Genomic DNA, 14,376 nt, shown 5'->3' with positions numbered 1-14,376 from the left:
TTAAAGTTATGTTATATATATATCTATAGCTATATAAATCTTTGATAACAATTCAGAATTAAGATAGATCTGTATGGCTCTTAGAAATAAGTAACTAAACACACGATGAAACGAAAAACAAAATATTCGGTTATTGTGATAAATTAAATTAAAAATTGCAATTTTTAAAAATTTTTGAAAGTTTTTTGGTTTTTTTGAAAACGACTCACTCGGTCAGCAAAAAAAAAATTAATAATATTAAATATTATTTGTGTGTTTTGTGATTAAAAAAATAAGGGTTTTTATTAGTAGTATTAGTAGTAGCTATAGTGTTTGACTAGTAACTCGAGTTAGTTCACTTATTTTCACCACAAACAATATCAATATACATACCATATACAACCACCACTAATAGTTATCTATACAACAACAACAACAACAACAACAACAACATTTTTGATAATAACTTAAGAATCATCATTAAAATATAGATTGTACCAGGTGCCAAACCAATCAAAATCAAAACCAAAACCAAAATCATATCAATTATAGTTAGTTTATTTATTAGTTTTTATATATTTTAAAATCAAATCATCACCATCATAAAAAATAAAAATGACAGACAGTTTACCTAGTGATTTGGAACAAGATGTAAATGATTTCGAGGCATTGTTGGAGAAGATAGAATTACAATTGGAACCATTTTTTAAATACTCGATGAAAGAGCATCAAGACGAACTTTCACCAGTCCAATCTGCAAAACTTAATATATTGGTTGCCTACTCTTTAAATTCTCTTTTTTATAGTAGGTTCTATCGATTCAGTAGTAGCTCACTCATCATATGATGATGACCATCTGAATCTTTATTGACATTTGAATACATGATTCTCAAACTAACAACATGACTTACTTTCAATACTATTAATAACAAAAATAGTGTATTTACAAACTCAAGGAGTATCACCACATTCACATCCAGTTAAACAAGAATTAGTATGTTTATATATATCATGATCTAGATTATTTCATCAATTTAATTGGAAAGAAACATATACTAACTTAATAAAATAGGATCGAATTAAACATTATATTACAAAATTACAAAATATTGGAAATACTCAACAACAGCAACAAGAAAAACGTATGAATTTGATTATATATTTGTTTAAGTTCCATAGATTAACATGTTATTTTTAACTTGGTTGTTATCAATATTTTTTTTATTTTAAAAATTAGCAAAATTAACAATAGATCCAGAGGCAAGTAAGAGAATGATTAATCACACTTTAAATGCAAATCAACCAACCAAAAGTATGTTAGACACCAATTAATTATTAACTGTATTCATCAATAATGAATAAAATAAACTAACTGAATCAATTCAATTCAATTCAATTACTATCAGAGGAAACAGAGCAAAAGAAAAGAAAGAAATAGTTTAAATAATAAATATTAATAAAAAATTAATTTTCAAGATTTTATTTTTTTTTTTTTTTTATTTTGCAACTGTTTTTAGTCTATTTTTTTACTCAATAAAAATAACTAACTCCATCTGATAAATGCGACATTTTGGATTTGAAAAAAAAAAAAAAAAAAATTAAAAAAAAAAAAAAAAAAAAAAAAAAACCTTGGTTACAATGAATAAAATAAAAAAGAGAAACCTGTGTTCATACAAAAGTATTAAGTGGATTATTATTATAAAGTGTACAACTATTACAAAAATTAAATATTATAAAATAAATAACATAACAAATCAAAACAAATAGATAGTCATTTTTATACCATTCTTTCTCTACTTTAGATTTAGATAATCAAATTAATTAATCTTTGATTTGTATATCTCTATCTATATTTAAATAATTCATATTAGTTTATTAAAAGTAAGTTTTATTATTATATTAGCGAAACTTCTTTGAAATCTAGTTTGTATTATTATGTTATGATAACATAAAAAAAAATAAAAAATAAAAAAGTCATAACCTATTTTTATTTGTGTGAGGCAGTTATCCTTATTGTTGTATTTATCCGTTGGTTCTACTTACTTACTTATTTCTTCTTAAGTAAGCAATAAATACCACACACAACATACAGATCTATAAAAATCTATTTTTTTTTTTTTGTTCTCAATACCACAAAACCCACCAAAATGTATAACATTGTTATCATATCATAATCCATTGTAATAGAAAAAAAAAAAAAAAAAACCAACAACCATATTCGATTATTTTAATCTTTTTTGTAATAACATTATTAAGAAGAACTCTTCTCAATTTTTTTTAAAAAACAATAAAAATAAAATACAAAATAAATATATAAAAATAAATAAATAAAAAAAATACAAACATACATTACATCACCTCAACTTTATTAACTTAGCAGATATCATCAAATTTGCTTTTTATTCTTCTTTGTTCTTCTCACTATTTCACTACCTTTTTACAAAAAATATTAATATCAATTTTTATTTGCCAAATCTAGATACTATTATTATTTATTTTAATATCTCAAATTAAGTAGATTTGTTACAAAATAATATAATTATTTATCAACTTTTAAAAGTAATAGTAGTGTATTTGGTTTATAGTGTGTGTTTAGAAGGAGATGTTACAACAGGCAAAAAGAAGCAAAAATAAATAAATGGTCATAAAAGAATCTCACACAGAGACCATGGTAGAGAACTCTACTTTGTCCACAAATAATAATAGTAATAATAGCAACCACCACCACCATCACCACCAACACCAAGACAATAATAATGTTTTCAACTCATCTAATACTAGTATAACAAATGAATCTACTGGATCTGCATTACTACCAATGTCACCAGAGATCGATGTTTGTAATATTAGTACGAAAGAATCGATATCTTCCTCAACTTTTACAAATAATAATAATAATAATAACAACAACAACAATAATAAAGATATAAAAGAAACAACTACAACAACTACCACAACAACCACAACAACAACAGCAACACCTTCAACAAGCAGCCTGCTAGGAATTCCAAGTTTAAATAATGTAGAATCATCACCATTTAGCACGTTTATCAACAAATCCATTTTTGATTCACCATCGAAACCTCTGCCTGACCTAACTAGTACGCCTTCGTTGAACTTTCAACACAACATGCGAGCAGACTCACCCAGTAAATTACTTTTTCATTCGTTCGATCTGCACAATCTCTATGCAAAGTCACCGCAACTCAATTTTCACACACCACTCATCTCTGTTTTAACACCACCACAGCCACCACCTGGTTTATCACCGCGTGGTAGTAACCACTCGACACCCGAGAACATGGTGTTTCGTATCAACAGCGGACTCAATCCACAGCTGAACCAACGAACATCATCCTCCACCTCCAATCCACTCCTAAACATATCGTCGCCATCCAACTCGCTGCTGCCAAGCGTGGAGCACGTCGCCAACAAGCACAATCGCCATGCCAACAAGCACTTCCAGACGAACGGTCGCTCCAGATGGCATCGCTACGACACCAGTAGCGAAGACGAGGAGGACGCCGACGAGGAAGAAGAGGATGACGACGATGAGGAAGACGTCGATGGATCGTCGTCTGACGACGGCGAATACAGCTCGAGTTCGAAGCGTGGCAACTCCCTGATGGATGTATCCGACACATCTTCGTCTGAGGCCGAGGAAGTAAGCGGTGCCACCACTGACGACGATGACGACATCTCGTCGGCATCGTCAATGTCAACCAGTCCTGCAACCTTTATGCCAATTAAAACAACCGCTGCCCTACCAAGGAAAACAACCTATACAACCACCAGAAAATCATCAACCACAACCATACCGAAACCATTAAACAACACCATTCACACCACAAGCATTTCAAATAGTATAAACAATCATATAGCAACAACAATAACAAATAATTTATCAAATACTAAAAATTTAATTAATAACAACAACAACAACAACAACAATAATAATATTAATAAGACTAAAAATAATAATAATAATTTAACAAATAATATACATGAAAATCATCATATAGATATAAATAATATAATTAATGCAAATTTAGATAATATACAATCGACGATGGCTGCGTTTGGCGATCAGTCGAAAAATCAATATGTTAGTTCAGTTTCACAGGAGAAGGTTGCAAGCGGTAATAATTCTCAAAAATCAGGGTCCTCGCGTAAGAGTCTGTCGACAGGTAACATTGGTAACTCTGCCGGTGCGAACGGTGTTGGCGATGGCGCTAATGACAATGACGGTGGACCCACGGCCGACACTACTGTCCTCAAGAAGCGAAAGAAGAACGGTGCCGATGCCGGTCGTTGGTGTCACCAGTGCAAGGCACTCAAATTTGAATTCATTCAGTGTCAAGCATCGGAAGCCGGTCGTCCCAAATGCAACAAGCGGTTCTGCTCGACCTGTCTTACCAAACATTACAACAAGGAGGTGGCAGTACTGAAAGAACGTGCCAAACCTTGGGTCTGTCCGTTTTGTAAGAATACCTGTATATGTGCTGCTTGTAAAAGAAGAAGAGTAAGTCAATCTCTAAACAATAGTAATCATTAATCATAACAATAGCCTATTGTATATATATAACTATCTATAACCAATATTCCAAGTCAAAAACCACCCACTTACCTATCCCTCTCTATCTTCCATTATTATAATATCTATAATAATTTTAACAGCAACAACCACAGTAACAAACCAACCAATAGTTTAAATATATATAATATTTAATTTACTCAATCAAACTAAAAACAAAAGAAGAAGATATCAAACAAACAAACAAAAAAAAACTGAAAGAAGTCGACTAACAACAATCAATTCAATTCAATTCAATTGCAACAAACACACACTCTCCTTTCATCTCCAAACAACAATCCCTCATCATTATCATCAATTCAATCAATCGATCGTAACAATCAACAAAACAAAACACTTCCCAAACACACCAACAACTCGCAACCACTGAGTTGTGTCAATAACCTAACTTAATCATGTACTTTTTTTTTTAATTTTAATTTTTTTTCTTTCCTTTTTCATCATTATTCTTTTTTTAAAAATAAAAAGCAAATTAAATTTTTTAATTTAATAAAATTAATTAACCCCAATCCCTCTCTTTTCTTTTTTTAAAAACCCTATTATAATCACACAATAAAAAAAAAAAAAAAAAAAACAACAATTAAAATTAGGGAAACTCAGAACGCAAATTAAGTAAGAACAAGAGAAGCAATGTAGTTAGTGGTACCAGTAAATCAAGAGCTGCAGCAAATATCAATAATAATAATAACAACAGTACAAAGAGTCCAAGAAGACAACAACAAATGAAAGATACTGATATAAACATAGAGGAAGATGAAGAAGGGAGTAGTGATCTGTCAACAACAACAACCACCACTACAAATTTGAGGAGAACACCACAAACTAGTAGTAGATATAAAAAGAGAAAGAAAGGTGGTGGTAGAAGTAGTGCAAGAAGAAGAAGTATCGTCAACTCTAGAAAAGTTAGTGAGGAGGAGCAAAGCTGTGATGATGATGATGACAATGATGATGATGATGATGATGACAACGATGAAGAAGAAGAAGAAGATGATGATATTGCCACTGTTAGTGAGGAGTCTAGTGATAGTCACCGGGTAAACAGTGTAAGCAGAAAGAGCACCAGTAGGAGAAGATCTGCACCCGCCTCCACAACCGCCGCCACTAGCAACGGAGGAATCATGATGTTACCGACAGCATCAGAGATATCTGCTGACAAGTCACCGTCGATTGTCTATAACGTACAGTATCCAGACTTTAATACCACAGTCGATGTCATGACACCTTCGTTTAGAGTCAACGACCAGTACCTCAAAGACGATGGATTCCGAAAGTTGCCCAAGGCATTCTATCGTGGCGGTTGGACCGAGAACTTTAGCGTTGAACTCTATCTCTACAACAAGGAGATTGAGATGCAAATACTCGAGGAGGAGATTGCTCGTCGTAAGGAAGAAGAGGACAAAGTCACCAAGGAAATTATGGCACAACAACAACTAAAAGAACAACAACAACAATCAGAAGAGCCACCAAACAGTCCGACCACATCCAACCCCACTCCTGCATCGACACCTACCTCCTCTGAAAAGATTAGAACTCGCAGAAATTCATCGCTTACCAACTCTCCACCAATTGACTTGTCACTTGCGTCGCTCACCAGACGAAAGCGTAAATCCAAAGAATCCAACGGTCATGCACATCCACAACAATCACAGGAAACTGTGGAGTCGAGCGATGAAGACACCTCGGACGAGATCTACCTGCGTAGACATGCCAAGTTGGCGGCTGAGGAGAAGATTTGGTATGCTAGCTTCGCCAACAAGAAGAAGGATAGAAAGAACAAGAATCCATCGTCAACGTCGACCACTCCCACCAGACCAACCGAAGCATCAAACAAGTCTGTTCCATCGTCACCCTCGATGCCGTCGACACCAACCAATAGCGCACCTTCATCCCCATCACTCCACAACAAGGTCATACCACTTCGCTCTAGACTCAGAACAAGCTATCCAGGTTAATAGATAGATAATTGTAGTCGTCGACAACTACAATAATCAAACTCATTATTACACTCTACTGTAACGGTTATAACAACAATAATAGTACCACCATGTTTAATTTGTTTTGCTCCACAAAAAACAACGATACATGATATACTGGTTATCAAATTGCAATTCAAGTCGCCTTTAATAGTCAACTTTTACAATGATACCACCAAATTTTATCTACAGGCTATTAACAGTCAGTATTAAATCTAGTGAAATCAGAAAAAAACAACAACAAACGAACAGATAGATTCACAATAAATGCACAATAAATTTAAATTTGTTCCTTTACATTCTCCTTTTTTGAAAATTTTAAAGTTGTAAAATTTACAAACTTCTTTAAGAAAAAAAAAAAAAAAGTGTCAACTATTACATTTTCACACAAGTGTCAACAACAAAATACTAGTCGTGTGGACCACACATTAATTCTAATAATATCTCCAAAATAAAAAGTAATATTGTTGGAAATTGATTGGACGAGGAATTCAAACCCTGGTTATTTCCTTTAAAAAAATAGGAAAGTTAGAATGATGAAATCAACTTTTATATACATCTCAAAACAAGTTAACAATTGACCTGCTAGATATCTCAAATTTAATTAGATTTAACGATTTTTTTCATTGATTTTTGTGGTGTTTTTTTAACAAAAAACTTAAAAAATGATTTTTTTTTGATATACTGAAAAAAAAGTTGATCACCCCCTCGCAAAAACATCATACCGACAAGAATGATAAAAAAAATCATTCAAAAACAAAATAGATGCCACGCGGATATTAAAAGATTGATGAAATTTGTTGGTTTTTGAAACCAATGTTTGAAACTTAAAAGGAAAAGAAGTGAGACATGGGGGTTATATTGTATACCCCCTCCATCAATCAATCAATCAATTCACCTCAAATACCTTCACTTGCAAAAAATCATCCCAAAAACAGACTAAGAGTAGGCTCTTCGACCAACAACGCAATGAATCTGTGCCTCAACAGGTTAACCACTTTTTTTTTGTTTTTTTTCATATTATTATTGTAATTAATTAGTGTTCAACCTTTTTCTTTAAATAGGCCTACAAGCTTCATCTCTAACATTCATTAGTCTAGACTTTGATCATAGTTTTACAGAAAATGTCTAAATTATTTGTTTGCTTATCACTATTACTAGTAGTTTTATTTATTTCCACTACATCATCCACCAAGGAATTGGAGGATTTTGTTTATAAATCAGACCCAGCGTATGTAGAATCACATTATTATAATACACTCAAAATCACCAAATAATTATTTATAAATCTGACTTTTTTTTTTTCTTTTTATTTTTTTCTCTTTTTTTTATTCATTAATTTTTTAGATTTGGTTATACTTATCATTCAAAGATTGATAAAGTTGGATACACTATCTATGTTTTAAATTATACTTCAGGTACTTGGTTAAATAGTGAATTAACTAGCAATCCAGTATGGTGGCATTGGCTTCACATTTGTATTCCCGATATCGTTACCACCCAGACTGCTTTCCTCTGGAACGAAAACGGTGACTTCTCATCGCCAGCCAACTACACTCCATACCCATTGGCTGAGCACATCTGCGCGAATACCGGATCGATTGCCGCTATCCTCTACCAAAATCCAAACCAAGCAATCAGTTTCAGAAATTCTACAACCTTGTTGAGAGAGGACGGAATCGTTGCTCGTACCTGGCGTGAGTTTTTCAATAACCAAACCAAGAAGGATTGGATCGCTTCCTACCCAATGACTCGTGCCGTCGTCAAATCGATGGATGTCGTCCAAAGATTCGTTAGTGAACGTTCATTCTGGCACCGTGTCAATGATTTCGTTGCCGGTGGTGCAAGTAAGCGTGCTTGGGCTGCCTGGTTGGCTGCCGGTATTGATCCACGTATCAAGGCTGTCGTTCCAGTCGTGCTTCCAATCTTAAACATGGAAACTAACATCAACAATCATTACCGTGCTTATGGTGGTTTCTCCTATGCTTTCTACAACTACTTTGTCGAAGGTTTGATGGCCGAGTTGAACAAGCAACCATTCCATGCTTTGGCACATGAAATCGACCCACTTATGTACGTCCGTGGTTTAATCAAGCCAAAGTACATCGTTACCACCGTCTCTGATCAATTCTTCATCCCAGATTCCTCAGTTTATTTCTTTGACAAGCTACTCGGAAAGAAGCATCAACGTATCATTCCAAACGACGACCACTACATGAAATTGCAATTCAGCCAACTTGTCAGTGATGTTACCTCATACTACAAATCGATTGCCTACAACTCGCAGCTACCAACCTTTGACTGGACTGTCACCCCAGACCTCTCGAACAACAGCACCACCATCACACTGATTCTCGGAAACGGTTGTGGATTCCCACAACGTCCAACCTCTGTCTTGTTGTATGCCGCCGACAGTGCATCAAAGACCAAACGTGACTGGCGTCTCTTCACATGTCCAACCTGTCAACAAAATGTTACTTTCGTTCCAACCGTAGTTCCAGAGACTTCCGACAGAAATGTCTACACTGCCACCATCGAACAACCAGCCACCGGTGGTTGGAGAGGAGCATTCATCGAGTTGACCTACGATATTCCATTCGTTGGAATCCAAAAGTTCACCACCGAATTCTTCTGGGCACCATACACATTCCCATTCGCCGGTTGTGGAAACAACTGTCAAAACGTTCCATTCCCAGCATAAATCGACATCTGCACAAAAGTATTAATAATATCAATATACTTTTTTTATTTTTCCGATCATTAAATAATAGCTATTATTTTTTTAAATAGCTCGCTACCAAACCAATACATAAAAACTTTTTTTTAAAGTAATTATTACAAAAAAAAAAAATTAATCTAATGTATATATTGTTTTATTTATTCTTTTTGAAAATCTGTAAATATTGACCATGTGTTAAATCAATATTTAATAATATAATTTTGTTTGATTGCTTTTTTTTGTTGATTATTTTTGTAATAGTAATTATATCAAGCAATAAAACAACATTAACACAAACTTGAATATCAAAATTTAATTATTTATTTTTCATTTTTCATTGTCATAACATAAAATGAATTCATTTCTTAACTTTGAATTAACTTAATAAAAGAGTCTAGACAAATTACATTTTTTATAATAATAACTTGATCAAATTTAATTAAGAAAACAATGTGATAAATTAAGAGATAGAATATAATGATTTCAAATTTCATTCAAATTGCAGGCAATTTTATGTGACTTTTCTACCAAAATTTTTAAAAAGACTTTTTTTTTTTTTTTGAACTATTCAAAGTCAGCTGAAACACAATAATCTTTCGAAACAATTAATTTGTTTTAATAGTTCAATTATTTTATTTGTTTGGTTTAATATTTAAAGATGTCTGACGCACAAAGAGTAACATTTGAAAAAGTGATAATCAAGAAAAATCATATCCACTAACTTGTTTTTCTTCTTCTTCTCTTACTTGATATTATAATTTAAACTTTTTATTTATTTATTAGGCATTAGATGCAAAGAATAAAGGTAATGCTGCATTCTCTGCAAAAAAGTATGAGGAAGCAGTCCAACACTTTGATGAAGCGATCTCACTCGATCCATCGAATCAAATTCTTTATAGTAACAGATCGGCTTGTTACAATGCTTTGAACCAATATGACAAAGCTTTGTTGGACGGAAACAAAGCTGTAGAGTTGAAGCCCGATTGGTCAAAGGGTTACCTTCGTCAAGGTAATGCTTTGTTTGGTTTGATGAAATATACAGAGGCTGCCGAAGCCGCCAAGAAAGGATTGGAATTGGAGCCAAGCAACCCACAACTCCAGGATCTCCAAGTCGACATTAGAGCGGCAACACAGCCAAAGAAATCGATGTTTGGTCCACAGGAAATGGCAAAATTGGCAATTGATCCAAGAACACGTGACTTTATGAGTCAACCAGATTTCTTGGCAAAACTCAGAGATTTCGATAGAAACCCAGAGTCGATGGTTCAACACCTTGGTGATCCAAGAGTGATGGCAGCATTCAGCGTCATTACAGGTGTCGATCTTTCACAGGGAGCCGACAACAACCAACAAGATTTCCCATCGCCACCACCAACCAAGCCACAACCAAAGCCAGCCGAACAACCAAAACCAACACCAGCTCCAGCTAAGCCAGCACCAATCGAGTTGACAGAGGCACAAAAGGAACGTGACGCCGGAAATCAATGCTACAAAAAACAAAGACTTTGTCGGTGCAATCGAACACTACGACAAAGCCTACGAATTGGATCCAAAGGATCTTTTGGCTCTCAATAACAAGGCCGCTGTATATATGGAACAACAGAGATTCGAAGAGTGTATCGAGCTCTGCAAGTCCGCCTCTGAAAAGGCATCGGAGATTCGTGCCGACTACAAGATTCGTTCAAAGATTTTCACACGTCTCGGAAATGCTTACTTGAAGACCGACAAGATCGACGATGCATTGAAGGCTTACAATCACGCTATCATCGAAGACAAGAATGCTGAGACAATCGCCAACCTCTCCAAGTGTGAGAAGCTCAAGAAGGAGCGTGACGCCCAGGCTTACTTGTCGCCAGATCTCTCGTTGATCGCCAAGAACCAGGGTATTGAGCATTTCAGGAAACACGAATTCCCAGAGGCCATCAAATCATTCGAAGAAGCTATTCGTCGTAACCCAGTCGACCATACCATTTACAGCAATCGTTCGGCTGCCTACTACAAGTTGACTGAATATCCATTGGCCGTTAAAGATGCGGAAAAGACCATCGAGTTGGCACCCAATTTCATTAAAGGATACATCAGAAAAGCCAATGCATTGTTTGCTTTGCGTGAATATCAAAAGGCATTGGAGGCATGCGATCAAGGTCTTCGTATCGAGGAGAACAATCCAGAGTTGGTCGAAATTTCCAACAAGACATTCCTTGCCATCAGAAAGCAAGAGAGCAACATGACCGACGAGGAAAGAATCGAAAACGCTGCAAAGAATCCAGAGATCAGAGACATTTTACAAGATCCAATCATGAACCAAATCTTACAAGACATGCAAACCAACCCAGGTGCCATCCAAGATCATCTCAAGAATCCAATGATCAAAGCCAAGTTTGATAAATTAGTTAGAGCTGGTGTTGTAAGAATGGGTGGTAGATAAAATAATGTATACTTTTAAATAAATTACATATGGAATTCCATTTAATAATAATAATATAGAGACGGCCAAACAAGAATACTATTAAAATATATTTAATTTTCAATATTATTTAATTGATAAATAGAATTATATATTTTATTTATTTTCTAATATGAGAGTGTGTTTTGTTTGAAATATTATTATTATTGTTTATATATTTAGAACTTGGCTTTAAGTTCTTCGACGGCCTTTTTGATGTCATCGTTGTACTTGGCGAAACTGGTATTTGGATCGGCAATCTTTCCTGATTCGTTGAAAATATCTCTGCTGAGGAAAACCTTTGGTCTGGCGGAGACCAACTTGGTTTGGATACCACTCATACCAGAGATGATTTGAGAGAGTTGTTCACCGGCGAATTGACCACCGTGGGACCAACCGTAGGAGACGATGGCAGCTGGCTTATCACACCATTCCTTCCACAAGTAGTCGATGGCATTCTTCAAGGCAGCTGGGTAACCACGGTTGTATTCAGAGGTGACGAAAACGAATGAATCCAAAGCTCCGATCTTGGCTTGCCATCTCTTACCGTGCTCGGTAGAGTAGACACCATTGAGTGCCATTGGTGGCAAAGCTTCATCGTAGAGTGGTAAGTTCTCTTTGGCCAAATCGATGATCTCTACATTGAAGTCTTCGGAAATTCCAGAGTTATCTACGAACCATTGGGCAATCGTGCCACCAACTCTATGAGTACGGGTTGAACTATAAATAATAAAAGTAATAATAATATTAATATAATGGTTTAAATTATAGAGTTGGTGGCGCGATTTAAATCATACCCAATAATAACACCAACAGTTTTCTTGACAGACATTTCTTATATGTATTTAATTTATGTATATATATATATTTATAAATTTATAATTACTATTATGTATTTTGTAAATAATGATTTTCGATATTGCTTGCACAATCTTTTTATAGAGCAACAAAACCTTACACATTATAATTTAGGAAAACTGTCACCACAATAATTCTGGAAACATATCAAAATTTGAAAAAAAAAAAAGTATAATAAAAAAAAATACCAAAAACAACAGTAAAAAAATCATATTATTGGGTTCTTGAATGAAAAGATGAAAAAAAACATTCAGGAACTGTGGTTAACGATATTGCAAAAAATTACTGTATTATGTGTGTAATGGGTATTTTGAAAAAAAAAAAAAAAAATGGAAAAAACACCACACCTTCCGGAACACCATATTAAAGATCAAGAGAAATTATTTTAATGCAAAATAATTTCTTGAGATCAATTCGATATTTTTTTTAAGAACACTCTTGAATCCCATCTGAAATCATTATCATCACCAAACTTTAAAATCTGATAATAATATATTTTTATGGTGCGATCTTTTTACCACCCTTGCTTTTTTTTTAATTAATCTAACTATCATTTTATTATTATATTTATATTAGATTTAAATATATAAAAAATAAAAAAAAATTGTTGATGATTTTAAAGTGCATAAGATTCTTCTATTTTATAATATTTTGTTATTGGGTCTGAACTTCCTATGCGCAGCAGCTGCAGTGATTGAAATTTTTGTAAACCAAATTCTGTATCCTCTAAATGTTTAAGTTTCTGGCGTTGTGTAGTGATCGATGATGTGGTTTGAATTGTTAGATTATTATCTTATCATCTTTTTTTTTTTTTTTTTTTATTGAATAATACATACATTGAATGCATCAACAAAGTGTTGACCACCTCTACCTTTAGCTAAAGTGATATGTGGATTCCATCTTTTGTCTATATTTATATTGTTCTCTTCGAACAATTTAACCAAACGTGATTGGAACTCTGTTAATCTAGCAGAGTTTTCATCATCTTTCAAACCAGACCATAATACACGATCATTGAATGATCCAATTCCCCTATTTAATTTAAAAACATTGCAAAAAAAAAAACAATAAAAGAGTAGAGTATTAATATCAAATTCATATCATTAATATCAAAATGTATATTCATTTTAAATATCTATAATAATAATATGTACTTTATAGTTGAAGAAGGTGTATTCTCACCAAAGATCTCATTTGAAATCAGTTTTGCCTGTTGTAGCAATGATTTTACAAGAGGTAGTTGCACTTGAACATCGGTGAGAGTCATTACAAATACGGTGAGATGAAACTTCTCTGCAGCTGTAACATCTCTTCTTATCAATGGTACAGTGTTTGCTATATGTTTCTGTGCTTGTGACAATTGATCAGTGATAGTTGGTTCAGTGATTTGCAATCCTAAAAAGTAATTAGGTCTATAGTTATTATTATTATTGTTGTTATTAAAACCACCTCTTGACATATCTTCTTCTTTTTCTTCTTTTGATTTTTCACTTAATTGATTGATTCCAATATTATTAATGACGAAAGCTATCATCAACACAATAAATATGAAAAATATTGTTTTTTTGTTTGATGATCCAAAAATTTTAACCATTTTATTTGTGAAAATTAAAAGAAAAAATAAAGATTTATATTAGATCGAAATGTATTAATTATTACTATATATATACTTATATATAATATGAGTTTATAATATAAATCAAAATAATATGTAAGAATTTTTTTTTTTTTTTGATTAAAAACAAACAGTTAATATTCAAAATTTTTGGGTTTGATGGATGGATGAATGATGACGGTGCAAATTCGA

The 14,376-nt window shown here is 33.4% G+C and overlaps 6 protein-coding genes across 6 annotated transcripts; 3 read left to right on the top strand and 3 right to left on the bottom strand.

Annotated features, from left to right (window-relative positions):
* Positions 1 to 594: 594 nt before the first annotated feature.
* On the top strand, positions 595 to 1,706 carry PPL_00563 (Sas10/Utp3/C1D family protein; the record flags this gene model as incomplete). Its single annotated transcript, XM_020571588.1, has 5 exons — positions 595 to 805; positions 918 to 973; positions 1,052 to 1,166; positions 1,217 to 1,291; positions 1,684 to 1,706. 5 exons carry the CDS (start codon positions 595 to 597, stop codon positions 1,704 to 1,706), a joined length of 480 nt encoding a protein of 159 aa, XP_020438862.1.
* Positions 1,707 to 1,800: 94 nt separating this feature from the next.
* On the bottom strand, positions 1,801 to 3,282 carry PPL_00562 (uncharacterized protein; the record flags this gene model as incomplete). The annotated part of the gene is made up of 3 exons (XM_020571587.1): positions 1,801 to 1,826; positions 2,721 to 2,855; positions 3,201 to 3,282. 3 exons carry the CDS (start codon positions 3,280 to 3,282, stop codon positions 1,801 to 1,803), a joined length of 243 nt encoding a protein of 80 aa, XP_020438861.1.
* A 322-nt stretch (positions 3,283 to 3,604) lies between these two features.
* PPL_00561 (uncharacterized protein) lies at positions 3,605 to 9,247 on the top strand (the record flags this gene model as incomplete). The annotated part of the gene is made up of 5 exons (XM_020571586.1): positions 3,605 to 4,501; positions 5,164 to 6,520; positions 7,611 to 7,658; positions 7,708 to 7,777; positions 7,894 to 9,247. The coding sequence occupies 5 exons, from the start codon at positions 3,605 to 3,607 to the stop codon at positions 9,245 to 9,247; spliced, it is 3,726 nt and encodes a 1,241-aa protein (XP_020438860.1).
* A 676-nt stretch (positions 9,248 to 9,923) lies between these two features.
* sti1 (tetratricopeptide-like helical domain-containing protein) lies at positions 9,924 to 11,778 on the top strand (the record flags this gene model as incomplete). The annotated part of the gene is made up of 4 exons (XM_020571585.1): positions 9,924 to 9,941; positions 10,049 to 10,772; positions 10,801 to 11,685; positions 11,753 to 11,778. 4 exons carry the CDS (start codon positions 9,924 to 9,926, stop codon positions 11,776 to 11,778), a joined length of 1,653 nt encoding a protein of 550 aa, XP_020438859.1.
* A 112-nt stretch (positions 11,779 to 11,890) lies between these two features.
* On the bottom strand, positions 11,891 to 12,543 carry PPL_00559 (NADPH-dependent FMN reductase; the record flags this gene model as incomplete). The annotated part of the gene is made up of 2 exons (XM_020571584.1): positions 11,891 to 12,431; positions 12,509 to 12,543. 2 exons carry the CDS (start codon positions 12,541 to 12,543, stop codon positions 11,891 to 11,893), a joined length of 576 nt encoding a protein of 191 aa, XP_020438858.1.
* A 642-nt stretch (positions 12,544 to 13,185) lies between these two features.
* Positions 13,186 to 14,163, bottom strand: PPL_00558 (AKAP7 2'5' RNA ligase-like domain-containing protein; the record flags this gene model as incomplete). Its single annotated transcript, XM_020571583.1, has 3 exons — positions 13,186 to 13,293; positions 13,406 to 13,601; positions 13,724 to 14,163. 3 exons carry the CDS (start codon positions 14,161 to 14,163, stop codon positions 13,186 to 13,188), a joined length of 744 nt encoding a protein of 247 aa, XP_020438857.1.
* Positions 14,164 to 14,376: the final 213 nt, after the last annotated feature.

This window comes from Heterostelium album (assembly GCF_000004825.1).
Source record: "Heterostelium album PN500 unplaced genomic scaffold PPL_scaffold1, whole genome shotgun sequence".
NCBI classification, from domain to species: Eukaryota; Evosea; class Eumycetozoa; order Acytosteliales; family Acytosteliaceae; genus Heterostelium; species Heterostelium album.
This window is presented reverse-complemented; position numbering and strand designations above follow the sequence as displayed.